The sequence below is a fragment of the Lampris incognitus genome, chromosome 6, assembly GCF_029633865.1.
Source record: "Lampris incognitus isolate fLamInc1 chromosome 6, fLamInc1.hap2, whole genome shotgun sequence".
NCBI lineage: Eukaryota > Metazoa > Chordata > Actinopteri > Lampriformes > Lampridae > Lampris > Lampris incognitus.
In genome coordinates, this window is record NC_079216.1 from 55,191,221 (window position 1) to 55,217,115 (window position 25,895).

A 25,895-nucleotide genomic window follows, 5' to 3' on the forward strand; every position below is an offset into this window, starting at 1 on the left:
CGCTCAATAAACCGATCCTGGTATCTAAAATCAGGTAACTCCCCAATTTCCATCAACATCCCCAGCACGCTTAACACAGTCTCTTCGGCCGAATGAACTCCACATACCATGAAGTAGAACTGCTCCGTCTCCTGCTGGTTGGCCCTCCTTTTGGCGATGCTAGGCTTGTTGATGTAAGTTTCCGACACAGTGGACTTGACTGACTCTGTGGAGCGGCTATGGTGGAAACATTCGGACACGTCAAAGTCCTCGATGGTGACCATGTCCTGGATGGTGGTTAGAGTGGCCTCTGATGTCTTCTTGATCTGGGGGTAAGGTGGAGAGCAGGAAGGTTGGAGCAATGTTATGAACATGTAAGACAAAGGAAGGAGGAAATATGAGTTATTGCTGTGGAAAGATGTGCCAGTATGTCTCAATGTGTCCTGCTTCGGAGATGTCTGCCATACTGAAAAGCATTGGGTGACAATAGGATGCCTTGTAATGACATGGCAATGCAGACCTGCTAGATGCCTGACAGCGTTGCAGTCTCTTCACTATCAGCTAGAGATGAACGGTATGAAAATTTCATATCATGATTATAGTGACCAAAAGTATCACGGTTATCAGTATTATCACGGTATTGTTAAAATGTGCTCAGCATGTTCAAAAAGTACTGATACACAATAAAATAATTTCACCTATTTTTATATTGAACACCACAAATAAAATTAGCAGCATTATGCAATTTTTGAATGCATTACCATTAAAATAATAACATAGCCAATATTTTATGTAAACATATGAAAACCACATCAAATGTGCATTAATATTAAAGATGGCACCATGTGGCCATGAGAGGTAACTGCACTTTGTGCACATTGTGGTTAAGAAAACGGCAACATTCTACGCTCAAGTAATGAGATCTAGTCTTTCATAGATTTTGCAGCACTGGTCGAGAAGACCTCATATGGGGCAATTTCACTGTTAAAAATGCGCTGAACCAGGGCATCCGGGTAGCATAGCAGTCTATTCTGTTGCCTACCAACATGAGGATCGCCGGTTCGAATCCCCATGTTACCTTCAGCTTGGCCGGGCGTCCCTACAGACACAATTGGCTGTGTCTGCGGGTGGGAAGCTGGATGTGGTATGTGTCCTGGTCGCTGCACTAGCGCCTCCTCTGGTCGGTCGGGGCGCCTGTTTGGGGGGGGGGGACTGGGGGGAATAGCGTGATTGTCTCACGTGCTACGTCCCCGTGGTGAAACTCCTCACTGTCAGGTGAAAAGAAGCGGCTGGTGACTCCACATGTATCGGAGGAGGCATGTGGTAGTCTACGACCCTCTCTGGATCAGCAGAGGGGGTGGAGCAGCGACCAGGACAGCTCAGAGAGCGGGGTGATTGGCCAGGTACAATTGGGGAGAAAAGGGTGGGGGGGAGCACCAAACCTCGAAAATGAGTCGCAGTTGAAGCAATCCATTCGCCTACACTGAAAGGGGATAAAGGTGGGTAGGGTTGGTTGGCGCAGGGCTTTTAAGGTTCGTTTCCATAACTCCCTGTTTTTCTCTCCACCAGTCATCCTCCAGGAGCTTAGAAAACGTCAAGATTAGGCCAAGCATGCCAAATCTTGATGACGGAGGACGATGTTTAGCTAGATAACAGTCAAATGTTTCAAACGTGTGATGACATGAGACTACGCAACGGCATGTGGCAGAAGCACAGGGAAATAAAAGCGAGGTTCAACCAGCTCAATAAAGTACAAAAAAAAAAGTCTAACAAAGGGAAAAACTCAAACCGGTGAAATGTAGTTTGAAATCTCTCACTTCAGGAAAAGGAAAGAGAAAAACAATTTTTAGTTTTTTGGCATACTGATGGGTTGATGAACAATTTGAGACAAACAGAGAGTGGAAGAGGGAGATAGATAGATAGATGGATGGATGGGGAGAGAATGGGAGAGAGAGAGAGAGAGAGAAGTACAGATAGGAAAGGGGGGCAATGGTAGCATGCCTCAGGCACTCAAGATATTGAGCAATAGAGCCAAGCACCTCCTGAAGACAGCCATAAAGAGAGAGGAGGAGGAGAGGATGGAGAAGGAAAAAAGAGACAAAAAGGAGGGCAAGGGAACTGAAGGAGAATTAGAGAAAGAGAACGAGGGATAGAAAAAGAGGGAGGGGGGAGAGAGAGATACATTTGGAACTGTTGGGAGAGTGCATGTGTTATTGATGTGGAGGAGCTGCGGTAAGAAAGAGGCCTCCATGCACAGGAGTACTCGAACACACATCTCTCGGGGTTGAGCAGAATCCTCCTCTGCATTCAACACAGACACTCACGCTGGGCGAGTGAGCACTGAGACCAACACCAAGTCAAAACCGTCTGCACCCTGTCAACAGGGCTCTGAGCGGGAAACACTTTAAAGAAGCGTGAAGTCCTCCAAATTAGTTTCGAAGCAATTGTTCTGAATTTTGAAGTCTATTCTCATTTTATACTCACCACTCATGTAAGTACAGTGTAAGTAGTTACGTTTAACTTTCACAGCCATCCATCCTTTTCTTTACACCGGACATATTGCACCACAATCTGAGTTCAGTCCAAATAAAACAATCCACGCGGTTCAGCCAAAGCCAGCATGACGCTCCAGCAGTCTGTCATAGTGAATTCAACTGGCCATTTTAAAAAATTTACGTAGTTGTTTTTATTGTTAAATTCCCTCTTGTTGAGGGTGTCTGGAAGTGTAGTGGTCTCTTCCATTGCTACCAACACAGGGATCGCTGGTTCGAATCCCCATGTTACTACCGGCTTAGTCAGGCATCCCTACTGACACAATTGGCCGTCTCTGCGGGTGGGAAGCCGGATGTGGGCACTAGCACCTCCTCTGGTCGGTCAGGGCGCGCCTGTTCAGGGGGAGGGGGAACTGGGGGGAATAGCGTGATCCTCCCATGTGCTACGTCCCCCTGGGGAACTCCTCACTGTCAGGTGAAAAGAAGCAGCTGGCGACTCCACATGTATCGGAGGAAGCATGTGGTAGTCTGTAGCCCTCCCCAGATTGGCAGAGGGGATGGATCAGCAACCGGGACGGCTTGGGAAGAGTGGGGTAATTGGCCGGATACAATTGGGCTGGGAAAAAAATCCCCCTTTTTGCTTTTCTGTGCCGCAGCAAAATTACTCCTGCTGGTAATCGCCTGTATGTAGGCTGTGTTGCAGGAAGTTACACAGTAGAATAGGACCATACTGATGGGAAAAAATGACTGTAGAGTTTTAAAATGACAGTTCGAATGCCCTATGATCATGTTAGCTTTGGCTGAACCATGGAGTGTTTATTTTCCACTGAACAAGGATTGTGGATTTCTCCCTTATTAATTGCATTGAACTATCAATGGCAACTTGGAGTTGTGTCTGAAGGAAAGGAAGGATGACTCTGAAAATGAAACCTATCTATATGTACTACATAAGTGATGACGACAAAATAGGGATAGACTTCAAACATTCCAAACTATTCCTTGAAAAATAACCTGTCTTGGGTTACGACCCCATTTCTTGTGTATAAATTGAGTGCGGCCAGAGCGCGACCAGGGTGAATACCTTATGTAACTGTTATACACACAGAAAACAACAGTTTGCAGGGTTTTTTTTTCGCCAAATGCATGACCTGTGACTCATTTTGCCTTTGAAAACGCCTGAATTACTTGGTCGAATTCAACCGAGGGCAACTTCTTTCATGTGTTTCCGTGATAGATTACAGCGTTGACACACCTGCTTCTGCACACAATGTGGATATGGTTACAACATCATCCAACCAACCACAATGCAAAAACACGCTGCAGGTCAACACATGCATAATGACAACATAAGCAAGGAAACAGGCAATTTTAGGATCACTGAACTTAGCAAATACACAGTTTAGTGAAAACTGTTGTATGCACTTGTGCCCCTCTCTCCTATTTGCACCCATTCATGAAAGTCATTATGGAAAGAACACATAGTTTGTATTTTTACCATATTCTCCTGACCAAAAAAAGCCTGAAGGTGTCACGAAATGGCTTTTGGAGCACTGCAGACTTCCATGATTTACTGTATGTCCAAATGAAACGAAACAGTCAGGTGGGATTTTGTAGGGGGGGGGTTGATTTGACTGACATACAACCATGGCCGGATAGTTGTAGTAGAATGTGAATATCGATGTGCTACTGGCTGGTTCCATCTTGGAGGTGGAAGATCACTTGTCTTCTCTTACCCTTATGCCTGCAAGTGCAGGATGACATCGCTAAAAAATATTGTTTGTCAGGAAGAGAAAATAATTATTCTATCCATCCATCCATTATCCAAGCTGCTTATCCCAATTGAGGTCACGGGATGCGAGAGCCTATCCCAGCAGTCATTGGGCGGCAGGCGGGGAGACACCCTGGACAGGCCGCCAGTCCATCACAGGGCCGACACATTCACACCTAGGAACAATTTAGTACGGCTGATTCACCTGACCTACATGTCTTTGGATTGTGGGAGGAAACCGGGGCACCCGAAGGAAACCCACGCAGACACAGGGAGAACATGCAAACTCCACACAGAGGACGACCCGGGATGGTTGGACAACCCCTGGGGTTCAAGCCCCTAAAGGGCCGAGCCTCTAATGTATCCTGCGCCAAACTCAATTCATGTTTTTTTCTAGTTCCTTCAGCTTGTTCAAAATCATTATTCCTAAAAACGAAAAGATACCTTCAATATCTTTTGTGAATTTCAAGAACACAGTGCTGGATAGATGTAAAATTAAAGGTACAATCCACATTTGATGCACAAGCCGGCTGCCCACCCCACTTCTACCGTCGTTTTGGTCAGACTAAGTGTCATTCGCTTCATTCCTTGCAAATTAGAAAAACCAGGTAATACCACATTGCTTTCAATGCCATTTGAGGCATTCAGTTGTTTCCATTTCTCAAACAAATCCACTACATTGACATGATGGTGAGATATGTCATATCTACTGTCATGAAAATAAAATGGGGCTTTTTATGTATAGAAGACCCTTCTACATGCCAAATCTATAAACTTACTCGTCATAAGTTTCTATACCTACCTATGAAAAATGTATTTTAGTTTTGAACATTACTGTTATTCAGTGCACACAAGTAACACTATTGAAAGCCAGCAGTCTTACCTTCATCTTTTTTTTTTTTTTATAGGTAAAACCAGGAGGTTTAAATGGATAAACTCATATTTCAGTGAAGTTAAAGTCACGCATCACGTGTTTGGCTTATTTTGACAGTTGGTAACCCAAACACAGTCTCATTCCAGTTTTTAACATATATTCGGCTATTCAGCGATGTCGATGTTTTGACTTGACTAAGCTTATTATTTTTTGGAAGCACCTTAGCACCCACAGAGCTGGCATCTATGCTCCCTCCCCCCCCTTCCCTGGCAGTCTCTCCCAGGTGGGCTTGTGGAGGCAAGAGGCCCAGCTGTCACCATATGGAGGACATCCATTCACATGGAGGAATCGCTCCGGGCTAAAAAGCTGTTGAGAGTGGATCTATTATTTAGTTGACTACTAGTTTCCAGTGTTTGCTGTTGAGCTCAATTACAACAAGGCTTTTAGAGAGAATCGGTGGATCTGGCCCAAAAGTCCCCCAAAGCTGTACTGCAAGTCCCTGCCAAACTTTACTTGTATCTTCAATACAACCAATGAAGACAGAAGACACATGCTCAATAAACCAGTTAAGAAAATCAAAGAAAGTTGAATCAGTTCTTCTGGACACAACGTTTACTGACCACAGGCATCTCCACCCTTATAAACTATACAGTGGCATAACAACCGAAACGATCGGTTTCATATGCAAATATGGGTGTGACCATTAACTAGAGTTACAATGGCCGTGTGTACTACTATTCACAGAGGATTTGGGAATGTTTACAATCACAGCATTGTAAAATGGTGACAGATGTACTCTTAGTCCACCCCCCCCCCCTTGGTTCAGGGATAGTCATTCCCTCTTCACATAGATGGCCTCTTTGACTCCCCGTTCAAACCAGTGTTCCTCACTATCAAGGATGTGCACATCCTCATCCTTAAAGAGTGGCCACTGGCCTGTAGATGGGTGTAGATTGCAGAATCCTGGCCTCACACGTTAGCTCTCCTGTGCTGCGCCATCCTCTTGGCCTGCATCTGTTTGGTTTCCCCGCTGTACAAGTCAGGCCAAGACTCTGCAGTCTACACCCATCTACGGGCCAGTAGCCACTCTTACTATCCATCCATCCATTATCCGAACTGCTTATCCTGCTCTTAGGGTCGCGGGGATGCTGGAGCTTATCCCAGCAGTCATTGGCTGGCAGGTGGGGAGACACCCTGGACAGGCCGCCAGGCCATCACAGGGCCAACACACACACATTCACTCCTAGGGACAATTTAGTATGGCCGATTCACCTGACCTGCATGTCTTTGGACTGTTGGAGGAAACCGGAGCCCCCGGAGGAAACTCACGCAGACATGGGGAGAACATGTAAACTCCACACAGAGGACGACCCCAAAGGTTTGACTACCCCGGGGCTCGATCCAAGGACCTTCTTGCTGTGAGGCGACCGCACTAACCACTGCACCACCATGCCGCCCCACTCTTACTAATCAGTACTTAGGGTTTAACTCTCATCATCCACTGGAGAACAAATTAGGAGTCATCAGGATGCTGTACCACTGACCTGCAACGTCTCCACCGACACAGCGGCCGGGGAAGGGGAGAAATCCCACATTGAACAGGCCCTGGTTAAGTGTGGTTGTCCTAACTGGGCATTTGTCAAAGCCAGGAAGATGCCCAAACAGTGCACCAGTTGATCAAAGAGAGGAGAAGGACAACAGCTGTCTAAGTGTAAACCAGTGGTGATTCCGTATGTGGTGGGAGTGGCGGAAAAGTTGAGACGCATATTTTCCAAACACCGCGCCTCAGTTGCTTTCAAAACTCAAAACACGCTGCGCCAGAAGTTGGTCCACCCCAAGGATCGGGTCCCCCGGCACAAACAGAGCAATATAGTGTACGCTGTTAAGTGCCAGGAGGATTGCCGTGACTTGTACAGCGGGGAAACTAAAGAGACACATCAGGCCAGGACCCCGCAGTCTACACCCCTCTACAGGCCAGTGGCCACTCTTTCAAGGATGAGGATGTGCACATCCTTGATAGGGAGGAACGCTGGTTTGAACGGGAAGTCAAAGATGCCATCTATGTGAAGAGGGAACAACCATCCCCGAACTGGGGGGAGGCTAAAAGTACATCTGTCACCATCTTAGGGCCCAGACACACCAAACTGACTGTTGGCGATGAAGGCCGACTGTTGCGTCGCCTCATGTCACCTGCCGTCTGGGCCAAAAAGTAGCACTTGAACACACTGCAGACTACAGCTGACAGCCAACTAGCATGTAGGTTCTTCACTGATTCACTAAGCTGAACAGCCAATCAGAGTGATCTCTCTCACAGACAGGCTCCACCGATTCAACATGGTGAATTGGCCGGAAAGCTGCCGACGGTGCGGGACACACGGCAAAAACTAGGGTCACAGACGCTCACCGACAGCCCGACATTGTAAGGGCCCTTACAATGCTATGATTGCAGACATACCCAAATCCCCTGTGCATAGTACACATGGCCAATTGTAACGCTAGTTAATGGTCACACCCATATTTGCATATGAAACTGATCGTTGGTTTCACTCATTATGCAACGGTATTGTTTATAAGGGTGGGGATACCTGCAGTCAGTTGAGACTGAAGATGTCACATAGATGAGTGATGAAACACATCTGTCAATAAACGTGTCCGGATGAACTGATTCAACTTTCGTTGACAATGAAGAGAGATTTTCCAGTGTGCGTTTTTGACAAATACAACTCATGAACAGTGAAAATACAGCTATGCCAAGAGCAGATTTACATCCCACACCTCGGTCTTTCTCTGGGGGTTGGGGGAGGTGAAACTGATGAGTACCATTGCATCAAATCTCAGAAGGTGGTCTATACTGTCCATTGCTTTCAACAGACTGTTTGGTGTGATCTATGATCAGCCCTCTATGCAAGCAAGCCCATGTGTAAACATGCACACACACACACACACACACACACCAGCGAGGAAAAACAAATACTTTCCTACAAAGTAGCATGAAAACGCCTGCAGAATATCCATTTAGCTTCCCCATGTGTCTAGTGAGGAAGAGCGGCACGAAGAAAAGAAAATGTTCTTTATGTGCGCGGTGATCCATTAAAAAAAATCTCAAATGGCAGACGAGATCTAAATGACCAATGATTAAAAAAAACCCTGAATGACCGAGGAGCTGAATTAAACAATGTCCTCAGAGAAATACGGAGGAGATATTTCTAATGAAAAGCAAAAATCAGAAGGGGGGGGATATGCTGGACCCCCTCCAAGTGAGAGTGAGATACAAGGGCTTTCTCCCCCTCCCACGCTCCACCTCCCACCCCTCCGATGCAGATTAAATTATTCAGAAGCGTTTTCCTTCCCTGTTTCATAGTCAAAGGTTTGAGGAAACAGCTGCATTTCTACTGAGCACCACCCCGCAGCTTTTCCTGGCCGGACGAAAGTTGTCTCTCTTGCTCCATTGTACATTCTACAATTGTTGATCACGGTTCTCCCCATCCCTCTGAGAAGTAAAAAAAAAACGTTTCAAGGATGTATCTGGAACACCGTGCCCAGGAAGAGAGGACATCTGGTGATCCTAACACAAGGCAGCAGTGCCCTCCAAATCTGGCCCACCAGGACATCCGCTTCACAGCGCCGGCCAGACGACGACACGGGAGCGCCAGGGCTCATCACCGCACCCCTACGTCCATGTGCAAGTACACTCATGCGCGCATGCATGCACCCAGGAACACACACACTGTGCGTGCTCAACCAAAGCAATACTGTTATGAAATATCATTAGAGTTCAACCGCACCAATCTCACCGCATCACAAAACAAACCATTTGAAAGCAGCCACTACTGTCCAGCCGTCTGTCAATGATTTTATCTAAGTGTCGCTTGCTCATATTCTCAGCTGGATTTCAGATGGAAATTTCAGTCTGGGAAGGAGGAACGATTAGATCGCAGCACATCAGCGGCACGATAGGATGATAGCGTGCATTGATTTTCACCAGTCAACAAACAGGTGGGCAGCCCTCCAGGAAAACTGCGAACAGACCGCATGATGTAAACTATCTCGCCTTTGCCTTTACTCGGCCCAGGAATGCTTCCTGCTCTGAACCCAGCTAACGCTGACATGATGCCAAATAAACTGAAGAGGCACTTAGAAATGAAGCGTCTCTTTTGCAAAAATAAAGACTTGACCTTCATCAAAAGGAACAAGGGACCAAAACTTGCCCACAGCGCGAGCGAATGCTGCTGAACCGTGTTCAAGCATCCACCACAATGCCAGCTAAGACAGCATCCACACATTGTTTTAACATTTCAAACACAGTTGCCAGCCCTATTTGAATACTTGATTTGTGTTATTGTTAATTTAATTATTCATAATATTCCATCCATCCATTATCTGAACCACTTATCATATTCTCAGACTCACGGGGATGCTGCAGCCTATCCCAGCATCCACCAGGACATCACAGGGCTTTATTCATAATTTTCTTTTTCCCCCTCCCCCTTTTCTCCCCAATTGTACCTGGCCAATCACCCTGCTCTCTCAGCCTATCCCAGCATCCACCAGGACATCACAGGACTTTATTCATAATATTATTTTTCCCCCCTCCCCCTTTTCTCCCCAATTGTACCTGGCCAATCACCCTGCTCTCTGAGCCGTCCCGGTCCAAAAGACACGTAGGTCAGGTGAATCGACCATACTAAATTGCCCCTAGATATGAATGTGTGTGTGTGTGTGTGTGTGTGTGTGTGTGTGTGTGTGTGTGTGTGTGTCAGCCCTGTGTGATGGCTTGGCGGCCTGTCCAGGGCGTCTCCCTGCCTGCTGCCCAGTGACAGCTGGGATAGGCTCCAGCATCCCCGCGACCCTGAGAGCAGGATAAGCGGTTCAGATAATGGATGGATGGGTGTAATTTCCTCTCATTTAAATCTAAATTAACTGGTATCCGTTTGTATAATGTCATAACCATAATGTGTGTGACATTTTTGATAACTTAATACAACTTTAAGTAGGTGTGCCTTGAGGTTCTGGCTTGATTTCTGGTGCGCTTTGGCCCCAGAAATGCTGAAAAGAACTGGCCTACACTAACCCAGATATACGACACAACACAACAGAATGCAGCACAGCAGAACATACAAAGGCATCCGTCTGCAGTTTGACAGCATTCGGTCCAGCTAATGCAGCCTATCATACTACTGTTTAATCAGCTGTGAATCACTGTAGATGTGTTTTAGTAAACACGAAAGGTCTTCGGTTTGATCAAGACAGATCATTCAGAGGCCCAGGCAGAGATGGGAAGTTGAGTGGAACACCCCCCTTCAGTATTTCCATTTGCCAAGTTTTTGTAAAGGGATAGAAGAATGTGTTCTGATGTGAGACGGGAATAGGTGTGAGGAGGGAGCGAGCGAGAGAGAACATGTATGGAAAGCAAGTCAGACGTGATACAGAAACCATGTATGTGATTGTTGTTCACGGTGAACAGGTGGCAGTCAAAATGTATGCTACAGACAGATTCAAACAATACAGCGAGGGATCCAACAACGCACCTCTCCAATGTCAAAACCAAGCAGAGCAGGACAGGGTGTAAAAATAAAAGAGAGACAGTAAATTCTACCTGCGGGAGTAAAAATTGAGGTTTCACGGCAAAGGTTTGATCGCTACCCACAGGGCATAAAAGAGGGTTGGTGTGTGTGTGTTTCTAGGTGTGTTTGTGCATCTGTGTGTGTGCACTGCAAAAGTGTTGATTCTTTTAAGATTTATCAGCTTTTCTCCACCCTCCCACACTTTGTCTGACTTCTGCCTAAGTTACATTTCTTAAGTCGGTGGTTTTAGTGCAGTGCCATCATCAGTATCTAGCAACCAATAAACATCCATCCATCCATTATCCAAACTGCTTATCCTACTCAGGGTCATGGGGATGCTGGAGCCTATCCCAGCAGTCATTGGGCAGCAGGTGGGGGGGCACACTGGACAGGCCGCCAGACCATCACAGGGCCAACACACACACATACACACACACACATTCATGCCTAGGGACAATTTAGTATGGCCGATTCACCTGACCTACATGTCTTTGGACTGTGGGAGGAAACCTGAGCACCCGGAGGAAACCCACACAGACATGGGGAGAACATGCAAATTCCACACAGAGGACGACCTGAGATGACCCCCAAGGTTGGACTACGCCGGGGCTTGAACCCAGGCCCTTCTTGCTGTGAGGCGGCCGCGCTAACCACTGTGCCACCGTGCCACCCTCGGCACTTTTAGACCCAGTAACCAACCAACAAACACCCCCCCCCCCAAAAAACGACACAGCAACTCTGGCAGGTTAAACCAGAGCATCAGTCAGGGATGTTGACAGCTGAGAGTGACAGCTTGTCCCTCCTTTGCACCCTGAAAATACCCGGTCACATAGGTGGTTATGCTTGCATTATCCTTCTTACCTCTTCGTTCTCAATTTTTAGAGTAGCCAGGCGAGACTGCAACTGCTGGAACCTCAAAATGAGCTCCCCGTTCACAGGTGGCTGCACTGAGATCTGACAAACCTGCAGGAAAATGGAAATGCAACTTAAGAACAGGGGTGGGGTGTTTACATTTTGCCCTTTAATATAATGCACTCAGCAACAAACCCCAAGAGTTTTGCTGACCCGAGTGGTCCAAATGCAGATAACCACAGAACAACAGGCTGGTAATCCAACATGATATCAGAGCTGCAAGTGCCAGCCAAACAGTAAAAGTCTTTACATATGGTGAGCTACTTGACTGCTGGGTGAGGATTGAGATGTGTTTCGTCATTTTCAGTGCTCTATAAAACCTGATCTGGCAGCACAAACGCAGTAAAAAGCAACAATTAAGCTACTAAAATCAGATCTCATTAAGTTTAAGACCTTTTTTGAATAATTTTAAATACACTTCCTTGCTGTGCATCTGTGGAGGGCAGTGAGCATATTGTTCCCAAGGAAACAAAAAATTGAAATTCTGCACATTATAACTGTCATCTACAGTAAAAAGGAAGTGGAGAAGAAGTCTTACCCAGTGACTGTTTTTTTTTATGATTTCCACCGTTATTACTACTTCACAACAAAGCGACTTGGTCATTAATCACATTATAACTGAATTACTGTCATTTGATAATTATCTGAGCTATGACTGTTCTCCGAATCACATACCTCATCTCCCATGTGCGGCTGGAATTCGAATTTGGCTGGAGGGCAGAAGGCGGTGGGATACATCTCCATAAATCTCTGGCGATCGCTTCGAGGGTCCAAGCTGTCCACAGCGTTTTCGATTATGTCTAGGCCCTCATGGCGCGACGTCTCGAGGTTGTACTCGGCCGACAGGTAGGTCCGCAAGGCCCGGTTGAGACTGGCGTGGTACCCTAAATCGCAGCACTGGAGGGGACAAACGGGATCCAGATAAGATGATGTTTATAAGGAGAGACAAGGTGCTGGGGATGATGAGGAGGGTATGAGAAGAGCAACTGATGAACATATATTTTGCTGCCAACAAGTATTAAAGAGACAGGAAACATTTAATTTCTTTATGCAATAGTTACACAGAGGTTATTTTAGTCCTCCACAGTTATTCCAATCACATTCAGCTAGTGAACAACTTTTAGCTTTTTATTAAATAACCTCATACTTTCTTTTCCAGCAGACTTGGCTCTGTGTTATTTAACCTGAACGATACTTCCACGATCTAATGGTAATGTATTTTAACGGGTAGGACCTTGACCAAGGTCTCATCTGAAAAGAAATAGAACACACAGAGATACTCACACATGCATGAAACAGGAAACAGCATAAAAACGCAGACTTAGTGTGCAACCCACCTCAGAGTGATCGGCAAACAAATAAATATGTCTGCAAGAACTGCTAACAGCCCACACACTGAGACAGCTGCTTCAGGACTGGCGAAGGATCCGCTTCATCAGCAAATGTGCGGACGCCCACACATTTACACTAACTTTGCAGAATATACACTACACACAATCACACATACACACATGCAGAACATGTACTACACACAACCTTACACACTCTGGTGAGATGTGAAGGTTTGTGAGCAAACCAGAGAGAAAGGGTAAATTCGGTAAACAGCATGACGCAAAAGAAAAGCTGCATTCTCTTTTCATTCAAATGGCTCACTAAAAAAAAAACATTATATATGATATATATATACACTACCGTTCAAAAGTTTGGGATCACCCAAACAATTTTGTGTTTTCCATGAAAAGTCACACTTATTCACCACCATATGTTGTGAAATGAATAGAAAATAGAGTCAAGACATTGACAAGGTTAGAAATAATGATTTTTATTTGAAATAAGATTTTTTTTACATCAAACTTTGCTTTCGTTAAAGAATCCTCCATTTGCAGCAATTACAGCATTGCAGACCTTTGGCATTCTAGCTGTTAATTTGTTGAGGTAATCTGGAGAAATTGCACCCCACGCTTCCAGAAGCAGCTCCCACAAATTGGATTGGTTGGATGGGCACTTCTTTGAGCAGATTGAGTTTCTGGAGCATCACATTTGTGGGGTCAATTAAACGCTCAAAATGGCCAGAAAAAGAGAACTTTCATCTGAAACTCGACAGTCTATTCTTGTTCTTAGAAATGAAGGCTATTCCATGCGAGAAATTGCTAAGAAATTGAAGATTTCCTACACCGGTGTGTACTACTCCCTTCAGAGGACAGCACAAACAGGCTCTAACAGGTACTATTTAATGAAGATGCCAGTTGGGGACCTGTGAGGCGTCTGTTTCTCAAACTAGAGACTCTAATGTACTTATCTTCTTGCTCAGTTGTGCAACGCGGCCTCCCACTTCTTTTTCTACTCTGGTTAGAGCCTGTTTGTGCTGTCCTCTGAAGGGAGTAGTACACACCGGTGTAGGAAATCTTCAATTTCTTAGCAATTTCTCGCATGGAATAGCCTTCATTTCTAAGAACAAGAATAGACTGTCGAGTTTCAGATGAAAGTTCTCTTTTTCTGGCCATTTTGAGCGTTTAATTGACCCCACAAATGTGATGCTCCAGAAACTCAATCTGCTCAAAGAAGTGCCCATCCAACCAATCCAACTTGTGGGAGCTGCTTCTGGAAGCGTGGGGTGCAATTTCTCCAGATTACCTCAACAAATTAACAGCTAGAATGCCAAAGGTCTGCAATGCTGTAATTGCTGCAAATGGAGGATTCTTTGACGAAAGCAAAGTTTGATGTAAAAAAAATCTTATTTCAAATAAAAATCATTATTTCTAACCTTGTCAATGTCTTGACTCTATTTTCTATTCATTTCACAACATATGGTGGTGAATAAGTGTGACTTTTCATGGAAAACACAAAATTGTTTGGGTGATCCCAAACTTTTGAACGGTAGTGTATATATATATATATACGGATCAGCCAAAACATTAAAACCACTGACAGGTAAGAGAATAACATCTCGTTACAATGGCAGCTGTCAAGGGGTGGGCTATATTAGGCAGCAAGTGAACAGTCAGTTCTTGAAGTTGATGTGTTGGAAGCAGGAAAAATGGGCAAGCATAAGGATCTGAGGGACTTTGACAAGGGCCAAATTGTGATGGCTAGACGACTGGGTCAGAACATCGCCAAAAAGGCAGGTCTTGTGGAGTGTTCTCGGTATGCAGTGGCCAGTGCCTACCAAAAGTGGTCCAAGGAAGGATAACCGGCGAAAAGGTCACGGGCGCCCAAAGCTCATTGATGCATGTGGGGAGTGAAGGCTAGCCCGTCTGGTCCGATCCCACAGAAGAGCTACTGTAGCTCAAATTGCTAAAAAGTTAATCCTGGCTATGACAGACAGGTGTCAGAACACAGTGCATTGTAGCTTGCTGCATAGCCACAGACCAGTCAGAGTGCCCATGGTGACTCCTGTCCACCACCGAAAGCGCCAACAGTGGGCATGTGAACATCAAAACTGGATCATGGAGAAAAGGATGAAGGTGGCCCGATCTGATAAATCATGTCTTCTTTTACATCATGTGGACAGCCCAGTGTGTGTGTATCATTTAGCTGGGGAAGAGATGGCACCAAGATGCACTATGGGAAGAAGGCAAGCCGGTGGAGGCAGTGTGATGCTCTGGGCAATGTTCTGCTAGGAAACCTTGGGTCCTGACATTCATGTGGACTTTACTTGGACACGTGCCACCTATCTAAACATTGTTGCAAACCAGGTACACCCCTTCATGGCAATAGTATTCCCTGGTGGCAGTGGCCTCTTTCAGCAGGATAATGTGCCCTGCCACACTGCAAAAATTGTTCACGAATGGCTTGAGGAACATGATAAATAGTTCAAGGTGTTGCCTTGGCCTCAAATTTCCCTAGATCTCAATCCGATTGAGCATCTGTGTGATGTGCTGGAAAAACAAAGTCCGATCCATGGATGCTCCACCTTGCAACTTACAGGCCTTAAAGGATCTGCTGCTAATGTTTTGATGCCAGGTACCAGAAGACACCTTCAGAGGTCTTGTGGAGTCCATGCCTCTGAATGGTGTGTGTGTGTGTGAAAACATATTTTTGATCTAACAAAAAATAATAGGTCAGGTAGACCAGAGTATAAATAAATCATGTTTATTGGTCTACTTGAAGAAGGTCAAACCTGCCAAAGTAAAACATTGTGAGTGCCGCGTGAACACACCATTGAACAAAGTGTAATTCACAGTAAAAACTGGGCTTTAGGGGCACCACAGCTTGCACTCTCCATTCAGTACCAAAAACGGTCTAAGAGATGTGGAAAAGTGAAAGAAGAAAAAAAAACTACTGACAAAACCATGCAGTGGAACTGAATGTCAGATGGGGGCATTTGATGATGACATGAGGAAAAGAGAAAGAACAGTTTTTTCATTACAAAGGCTAATGAGCTGCTTTAATTCAGTCCCCACTGTAATTTCCATACCACGGTCTGGCATCCTAGCATGTCTCGTACATCCAGCTCTACTGCTACAGTCATCATTATCTGCCATGACTACAATTTTCGCTCTCCGCAAAAAAAATAACAAAAAAAACCCTGCCGAACAGCAATGGCTCTTCAGCACGAGAAGCATAATATAATCTTCTGAGATTTGCTTTAGAGGGAGAAATGAGACTTATGATGGTAAAATACGCCAGGCTTGAAGTGAGCAGCTCTGTTTATGCAAGAATCTCCTGAGCGCCCTTTATTCAAAGTATGTATACGCTTTCCTTCCCTCAGATCTCTGGGAGCGAGGCGGAGGAGGCAGCTAAGTAACTTAACAACAGATTATCAATGAGGATGGAGGGAGGGGGGGGCGATGACAGCAGAAAACTTTTCCCCAGTCCACATGCAGACCAAAATGCAACGTGTGCAAGGCGGCTTACGTTTCTCAGAGGGGTAAGACTGCACAGTCACACGGTTTAGTACTTACATCAATTAGGTCCGACAAGTCGTGGATGTAGTATTTGAAAACGGAGGAGTTTGTCGCTTCGAGCGTCAGTAGGTACTCGTTCCGGGCTTTGATCGACTTCAGCTTGTTCTCGGAGTACTTGGCCTGGCGCTGATCAGATGAGGGAAAGAGCAGAAAGAATACGACACAGGCAGTGGAGAGAGAGAGAGAGAGAGAGAGAGAGAGAGAGAGAGAGAGAGAGAGAGAGAGAGAGGAGAGAGAGGAAATAAGCCTAATGAGCCAAGAGTTTCTGTCCTGACAAGTGAATGTGCTTGCGCGTCTCTGTGGATGCTGTACATCAAAGAGCCCAGACGAGTTCAATGGCAAACAACACACTCCATAAATACAACACGGGGGTGCAGGCAAGTTACAAAATATCAGAAATAGAAAATGAGAGGATGAACAGAGGCAGACAAAACATAAACTTAAAAAAAAAAAGGGGGGGGGGTTCCATCCTTCAACCCAACTACGCAGAACGCCTTTTAGCCGCCCATCCATCCATATTCTACACTTCCTCTCAACGAGACAAATAGAGGGGCCTGTTAGTTACCGTTCACTGACCAATGGACACTGACTCATACCCACGCAGACACACATAAAAATCATCCATATTTTAACACTTCCCAAGTACATTCCAGGAAGAGCTTTGTGAAAAGAGAAAAAAGAAAAAGCCGTTCTCGTGACCATTAAATCATTTGTCACAGAGCGTTAACAGAAAACAGGCCCCTCTTCTGAGAATACAAAGCCTGCTAATTTGACTTTGCCTGTGCTTACAGTGTGCTTCTCATTCCTCGGGCCAGTGAGGCCTCGGAGCAGAGCTTTGCTGTGGCCAAAACCATGGTGGTTTGTTCCACATCACGGCCACCGACGAAGACATGTGGATGTCAACATGTTACTATTTAAGAGCTTGTATGAGACTCGGGGGTAATGTAGAACGGGGATGGTTAGATGGGGTGCAGCGCCCCCAGAACATACCAAACACAGCGATGGATGGTGCGCCTACTAACAAGGGTCGGGAATCGGCAGGTACCCCTTGATTCGACATTATGACGATGTATTCAATGCATTTTCATCTCGCGGCATCATATCAACGGTTTTGCCAAAGAATCTATAGAAAATGTGCCAAGTACTCTTCCATGTCTTTATAGAAATGAGCCAGGAGCTCCACAGACTCCAATGTTAAATCTCCTATGGCAGTGCTGGATGCCTACAGCGTTTTAAGTCAAGTCAAGTCAATTTTATTTGTATAGCCCAGTATCCCAAATTACAAATTTGCCTCAAGGGGCTTTACAGCAACACAACATCCTGTCCTAAGAACCTCGCATCGAATAAGGAACAACTCCCTTAAAAAAAAAAAAACCCTTTAACAGGGAGAAAAATAGGAAGAAACCTCAGGGAGAGCAACAGAGGAGGGATCTCTCTCCCAAGACAGACAACGTGCGATGGATGTTGCGTTTACACAATTTACACAATACAACATTGAAAGAGGCATTTAACCTGGCACCAACAATTTTTCTCCTATGACACAGGCTACAGGTTAGGTAGTGGTTAACCTGCCACATCGCTATACAGATGCGAAAGTGTACTTTGTGCGTCATGTATCAGCGCTTTTGCCAAACCATCAATATGTGACACTGTGGGACGAGAATGGGCTCATATTTTAGTGTAGATTCAATAAATGTTGTGATATTTCAAATCATATTGTTCATAAAATCACTCAAATCATGATGTTGTGATATTGTGATTCAATATTAAGACTATTTCTAAAGGCTCCCACCCCTCTTAGCAATGGTAAAATGTGAAAATTGTAATAATCCAGAGAAAACGTAAACCAAAATGCATTTATTCCATCCCTGTGTTACAAACTGCAGGGCTGTACGCCAATGTCTTCCTCCAAAGAGCAGATGTGCTCCTAAATGAAAACATTTAGGTGCACACCAAGACATTTAGGAGCACAGTGGAAAAATGTTCAAGTAACAGAGTTTATTAACAGGTAGTTGATTACATACATATTTTACTCTGTGTGTGTGTGTGTGTGTGTGTGTGTGTGTGTGTGTCCCTTCTTCTTGTGTGCAGTTACGATGTGAAAACCAGTGGAAGACTACAAAAGTGGAAGACCCTATTATCAAGACACAAAGCATGGGCCTTAAAATATTGAAAACAACATTGACATAGCATTTTAAAACACAGCTTTTAAATAAAATATTGCAAGACCTTTTTAAAACATTTACTTTTTTAAAAATGAAACAACTTTTGAGACACAAACAGTTTTTAAAATATTGACACAGCATTTTAACAAACATTGCTTCTGCAATACAGGTTTTTTTTTGTCTGCGTGTGTGTGTGTGTGTGTGTGTGTGTGTGTGTGTGTGCGCGTGCGTGCGTGCTAAGGGGCATGCATCTGTGCAATAGCACATCCAACTGTAATCATACAACAACAACTTAGTTTTGTATAGTGCCTTTCAAGGAAGCCAAAGACGCTTTACACTTGATAAAAAAAAAAGATTAAAACAAAGATTAAAACACTACAGGCCATAGGTCTTAGTGAGAAGACTACAGACCATAGATCTTAGTAAAAAGTAGGTTTTCAGTAGTCTTTTAAAATCCTCCAAAGAAGCAGCGTTGCAGCTCTCTGCTGGAATAAATTTCCAAAGGGTGGGGGCTGCCACACTAAAGGCTCTATCCCCCAAAGTCCGCAGGCTGGTGTGGGGGATGGAAAGCAGGCCCGTGTCTGCAGACCGCAGATTCCAGGATGGAATATAGGGGTTGAGGAGGTCTGATAGGTATTGGGGAATATGGGTATGGTGGGATTTATAGGTCAGGAGGAGGATTTTATAAGAAATGCGGGATTTGACCGGGAGCCAGTGAAGGTGGACATATGTGGGAGTGATGTGTTGCCAGGGCTTGGTGCAGGTGAGCACCCTGGCAGCTGAATTCTGCACATACTGAAGCCTGTCTAGGGCTTTGCTAGGTACCCCAGACAGACTCTATTGCAATAATCCAGACGGGAGGTGATGAAGGCATGGATGAGGATCCCTGCCACGGAGTCTGAGAGTAATGGCTGGAGTCTGGAGATGTTTTTGAGGTGAAAGAAAGCAGATCTGGTGACAGATTTGATGCGACTGGAATGAGAGGGTGGAGTCCAGAAAATAATAATAATAATAATAATTACATTCATATAGCACTTTTCTAGACACCCAAAGCACTTTTGACACCAAGGTTGTGGACTTCTGGGGATGAGCAGATGGAGCAGTCATCCACGTCAAGGAGAAGATCTCCAACCTTCCGGAGCAGCGCCTTGGAAGCCACAACCATGAGCTCAGTCTTATTGGTATCTAGTTTGAGTAGATTTGTTGACATTCGGATTTTTATTTGGCAGAGGCAGTTAACAAGGGATTGTGGGGGGAGCTGAGAGGATGGTCTAGTGCTAAGATAAAACTGCGTGTCATCAGTGTAGCAATGGAAACTTAAACCATGGTGGCGAATGATCTGACCAAGGGGGAGCATGTAAATAGCAAAGAGAAGAGGTCCAAGCACAGAGCCTTGTGGCACACTTTGGTTGACTGGGGCTAGGGTGGAACTGAAGTCTGATGGTGACAAACTGTTCCCCGTTGGTGAGATATGACTGGAACCAGGAGAGAGCTACAACAGTGAGGCCTAGGTATTTAGATAAGCAGTTGAGGAGAATGGTGTGGGAAATTGTGTCAAAGGCTGCAGAGAGGTCCAGGAGGATGAGAATACTGATGTGGGCAGAATCAGCAGCAATGAGGAGGTCATTGGTGATTTTGATAAGGGCAGCCTCCGTGCTGTGGTGTGCTCTGAAGCCACATTGGAGGGCTTCATAGAGCTCATGGTTGGAAATGTGCTGATGGAGTTGGGCAGCAGGATTTTACTGAGAAACGGAAGGTTGGAGATCAGCCAGTAGTTAGTGAGGTCATCTGGGTCCAGGGCTGGCTTTTTGATGATGGGAGTGACTGCAGCCATTTTGAAGCTGGAGGGTACCATGCCAGATTTGAAAGAGGAGTTGATAATGTCCACAATTATGGGGCACAGGGTAGGTAAACATGCCTTGACCAGGACATTGTGTGGATGACCACACATTGGCCCATGCCTACTAGATGCAAAAGATATCGGTTGTCCAGCTGCTTTTGTATGTTGGCCGTCTAGCAAGTTCAGCCAGCGGCCCATGGCAGGACTGGGATCAAACTGCACCACGTTAACCTTAGCTGCCTCAGTTAAACCTTGTGAATAGTGATGGGCAACAAAGTAATCTTCAGTGTACCAATTCATTAGAATCAGTTCATTAAAAAGATTTGTATAAAAGATTCGTTCACTGAATCATTAATTACTTGACCGGAGATCCAACTGGGTAGTCCCACTCACTGAACTAAAACATGGCCAAAGTAAATGTCCAATTCTGAGAACAGTCGTTCATGAAGGATAAGCCAGGGAACTGAGGATTTAGTTGGATAAAGATAACATTTGCAGGGGGGCATCCGGGTAGCATAGTGGTCTATTCCGTTGTCTACCAACACTGGGATCACTGGTTTGAATCCCCATGTTACCTCCGGCTTGGTCGGGCGTCCCTACAGACACAACTGGCTGTGTCTGTGGGTGGGAAGCCGGATATGGGTATGTGTCCTGGTTGCTGCACTAGCACCTCCTCTGGTCAGTCAGGGCACCTGTTTGGGGAGGAGGGGGAACAGGGGGAATAGTGTGATCCTCCCACGCGCTACGTCCCCCTGGCGAAACGCCTCACTGTCAGGTGAAAAGCGGCTGGTGACTCCACATGTATTAGAGGAGGCATGTGGTAGTCTGCAGCCCTCCCTGGATTGGCAGAGGGGATGGAGCAGCGACCAGCATGGCTCGGAAGAGCGGGGTAATTGGCCAGGTATAATTCGGGGAGAAAAAAAAGGAGGGGGAGATACCATTTGCAATCCGAAAGCTGCTATAAGGAAGTTCTACCCTATTATGTACAGCATGTATATTTTTGCAACACCATGCATCTATCCATTATCCAAACCACTTATCCTGCTCTCAGGGTTGCGGGGATGCTGGAGCCTATCCCAGCAGTCATTGGGCGGCAGGTGGGGAGACACTCTGGACAGGCCGCCAGGCCATCACAGAGGCGAGGCCCCCCCCACACACACACACACTTACACACACACTCATACCTAGGGGCAATTAAGTATGGCCAATTCACCTGACCTACATGTCTTTCGACTGTGGGAGGAAACCGGAGCACCCGGAGGAAACCCATGCAGACATGGGGAGAACATGCAAACTCCACACAGAGGATGACCCGGGACGACTCTCAAGGTTGGAGTACACCAGGGCTTGAACCCAGGACTTTCTGGCTGTGAGGTGACCGTGCTAACCACTGTGCCACCATGCCACCCTATTTTTGCGACACCTACTTACTAAATAATATATTTGGTACTACTTGGTATTTGGTACTGTGGCGACCTCTAACGGAAGCAGCTTAAAGTAGTAGTAGATTTGGTACTACTTCCTACTTCGTTATGTGTGTGTGTGTATGCGCACGCGTGCTGTTAAATGTTAACCTATGCATGTAATATTAATCTAGATAATGTCATGTATCTGGATTGCAGTCCAAGACAAATACTGTTGAATCATTGCAGCTAGCAACCCGAATCAGCTGTGTATTTGCTGTCTTGAACAAACCCCAATCCTCCTGTGAACAAATGACTTTAATCATCACTCACTTAGTGAAGGAATGTATCCCTGCGTGTTCGCTCGCAACTGACCGAGAGCTCAACTGAACTGAAAGAGAATGAACGGCTCATTCAAGGAGGTGATTTAGTTCAGTTCATTCACAACACTACTGGCGAAACCTCATTAGTTAAACCTTGCATATCCCCCTCGCCGGATTCCTCTTTCTTCTCATCTTTCACTCAAAATAAAAATTAATGGGCTTAATTTTTAGCGACGTCTTTGCAATACTTTTCAAATACATCTGTCCCTAACTGACTACTGGAGGTCATAATCTTTACTCTCACACTCTGCTTGTCAATTATTTTTCCGGTTTGCACACATCCATTTTTTAGGGGCACATGCAAGTGAAATACTGGCACGGTAGAGCCCTGAAACTCTTAACAAACGAGTTTTCTTTCCTGAGTAAACGTTCAAACATTCAGATATGTATAAATCATTGTCTAATCTTTTCACAGCATCTGTTGTGCTACCACATGGCGATTTCCCCCCTCCCGAACCTTACCAGTAACCATGACTAGCATCTACTTAGGTCTGTAACAATGTATAGAAACTATTATAACCATTTAAGAGCACCCCCCCCCGCAGTTCTACCTTCTCTTTCATCTTCTCGATCTTCTTAACCGAGCTGCGTCTCTGGTGTCGGTCCTCCATGCGAATACTGAAAACAGGATCTCCCCTGCCGATCTGCTTCTCCTCTTGCTTCTCGGCTTCCTTCAGCTTGCTCTCAGCACTGATGCTTTCCGAGTGGTACATGTGGTAGGTCTTCATCACCTGTGGGCAAATAAGAATGATTATGAGCTTTTGCAAAAAGCAATGCCTAAGGCCCCGGTCAGAGCAGAAATTGGCAGAGCGAGATTCATTTGTGTGTCCTTGCAAAAAAAAAAAAAAAGGGAAATTGGATGATGTGATAATGCTAAAATGATAGCTTCCTCCATTTTGGACTCTCAAACTAGCCTGTCAGGGTTAACACAGTCGAAGCACTTTTGGTATTGGTTGATGATGCAAACTTCTGGTTTAAAGTTGAATTCTATGTGAATGTATGGCGTGATTTTTTAAAATTTATTTTGATGTTTTCCCCCTTTTTCTCCCCAATTGTACTTGGCCAATTACCCCACTCTTCTGAGCCGGCCCGGTTGCTGCTCCACCCCCTCTGTTGATCCCGGCAGGGCTGCAGACTACCACATGCCTCCTCCGATACACATGGAGTCGCCAGCTTCTTCTTTTCACCTGACAGGGAGGCGTTTCACCGGGGGGACGTAGCGCGTGGGAGGATCAGGCTATTCCCTCCAGTTCCCCCTCGCCCCTGAGCAGGCACCCCAACCGATCAGAGGAGGCACTAGTGCAGTGACCAGGAAACATACCCACATCCGGCTTCCCACCCGCAGACACGGCCAATTGTGTCTGCAGGGACGCCCGGCCAAGCTGGAGGCAACATGGGGATTCGAACCGATGATCCCCGTGTTGGTAGACAACGGAATAGACTGCTACACTACCTGGATGCCCTGGCGTGATTTTATTTTGCTACTAGAAGTGAATCCACTGACTACAATTCAATTCAAATTAAGGATTTTGGTGCAAAATATCACTCTTAAAATTCTGGTGTGACCCGTACCTAAGTCCCATAAGCGTAATTTTGTTTGGTGGTGTGAGAAAAGCGGTATGCTGAAACTGCACATAAACTACTGTGTTAAAGGTCTGCGTCTGTGAATTTCAACAAAAAGGGGGTCAGGGTAGAATAAATCATTGTCATATCTATGTCTAAGACCCTTTGAACCCACAACAGAGTCTTCTACCTTTCCACCCACCCGCTCATCAGACTGATTCAACTCATCCCACAACAGGCGGTTCCTCTCTAACTAAAACCACAAACCAAAGACAGATCCTCTCCAATCTTTTTATAAGGGACTCTCATGCGACCACAACAACCACAAATCACGACAGCCTGATATGACATGTTGCTTTCATTGCTCTGTGAAATGCCATGCATGGAATACATTTAGGCAAGCCTGATTTGAAATGAACGTTTTACTAAGAGGCCGACTGCTCCATCCCAGGCATGTGGAAAATGTCAGCTCACGACTGGAGCGCAGAGGAACTTCAATGGAGCCTAAAAACAGTGAACAATCCCCACCATTACCACAGAAGAGAGCACAAGGTAGTGACATACCGAGTGCCTAAACCGCTTACCCCGCCTTTGAAGCCCCCAACTGTAATCCCTGGGATTTAACAACACACAAGAAAAAGAACTTTCAAAGAAATCTGGTATGTACTCATGAGATCTTCTGTTAGGAGAGCACTTTTAAAAAAGACAGCTGAGTGGCAGTAATAACATACAGATGGGTGACAAGTTAAAGGAAAAACAAAGTGTCTTAGTAAGGTGTTGGGCCTCCACGAGCCTCCAGAACAGCTTCAGTGCTCCTTGTCACAGATTCTACAAGTCTCCGAACTCTGTTGGAGGGATGAACACCATTCTTCCAAAAGATGTTCCCTCATTTGATGTTTTGATGATGGTGGTGGAGAGCACTGTCTAACACGTCGGTCCAAAATCTCCCATAGGTGTTCAACTGGATTGAGATCAGGTGACTGTGAAGGCCATAGCATGTGATTTACATCCTGTTTTTTTTTTTTACCCACTTTGTTCTGCCCAATTGTACTTGGCCAATTACCCCAATCTTCCAAACCGGCCCGGTCGCTGCTCCCCTCCTCTGCCGATCCGGGGAGGGCTGCAGACTACCGCGTCTCCTCCTATACATGTGGAGTCGCCAGTCGCTTTTTTTCACTTGACAGTGAGGAGTTTCGCCAGGGGGACGTGGCATGTGGGAGGATCACACCCCCAGTTCCCCCTCCCCCCGAAAAGGCTCTCCGACCGACCAGAGGAGGCGCTAGTGTGGCGACCATGACACATTCTCACATCAGGCTTCCCTCCCGCAGACACGGCCAATTGCGTCTGTAGGGACGCCCAACCAAGCCGCAGGTAACATGGGGATTCGAAAAACGGCGAAACGATTTCCCCCTTTTTCTCCCCTGTTGTACTTGGCCAATTACCCCACTCTTCCGAGACATCCCGGTCGCTGCTCCACCCTCTCTGCCGATCCGGGCAGGGCTGCAGAGTACCACATGTTTCCTCTGATACATGTGGAGTTGCCAGCCGCTTCTTTTCACCTGATAGTGAGGCGTTTCATTTCACCAGGGGGACGTAGTACATGGGGGGATCACGCTATTCCCCCCCAGTTCTCCCTCCCCCTGAACAGGCACCCTGACCGACCAGAGGAGGCGCTAGTGCAGCGACCAGGACACACACCCTCATCTGGCTTTCCACCTGCAGACACAGCCAATTGTGTCTGTAGGAATGCCAGACCAAGCTGGAGGTAAAACGGGGTTTCGAACCGCCGAGCCGTGTTGGTAGGCAAAAGAATAGACTGCTATGCTACCCGGACGCCTTTAAAGACATTATAAAGGACTTTGCAACCAGTAAGACAAGAAAGATGAAGTCTTAATTCGCCTGTATAAGTAAATCCTTCTGTATATATCTGAAGACTGTTGTGTTTTAGTGTGGTTATTCTATGCTAAGCACACAGAGAGCCACGAAAGCGGAATCAAATTCCATGTATGTGCAAATCTACACGGCCAACAAACATGATTCTGATT

General features: G+C 45.8%; 1 protein-coding gene across 2 annotated transcripts in view; it reads right to left on the bottom strand.

Moving 5' to 3' along the window:
• srgap1a (SLIT-ROBO Rho GTPase activating protein 1a) overlaps window positions 1–25,895 on the bottom strand; it is a 165,474-nt gene that overhangs the window by 43,740 nt on the left and 95,839 nt on the right. For both annotated transcript variants that reach the window (XM_056281221.1, XM_056281220.1), the window contains exons 5-9: window positions 22,839–23,018; window positions 16,494–16,622; window positions 12,265–12,486; window positions 11,539–11,640; window positions 108–305 (exon numbers count right to left, since the gene is read on the bottom strand). In XM_056281221.1, coding sequence (XP_056137196.1) covers window positions 108–305; window positions 11,539–11,640; window positions 12,265–12,486; window positions 16,494–16,622; window positions 22,839–23,018 — 831 coding nt within the window. The remainder of the gene's footprint in view (window positions 1–107; window positions 306–11,538; window positions 11,641–12,264; window positions 12,487–16,493; window positions 16,623–22,838; window positions 23,019–25,895) is intronic.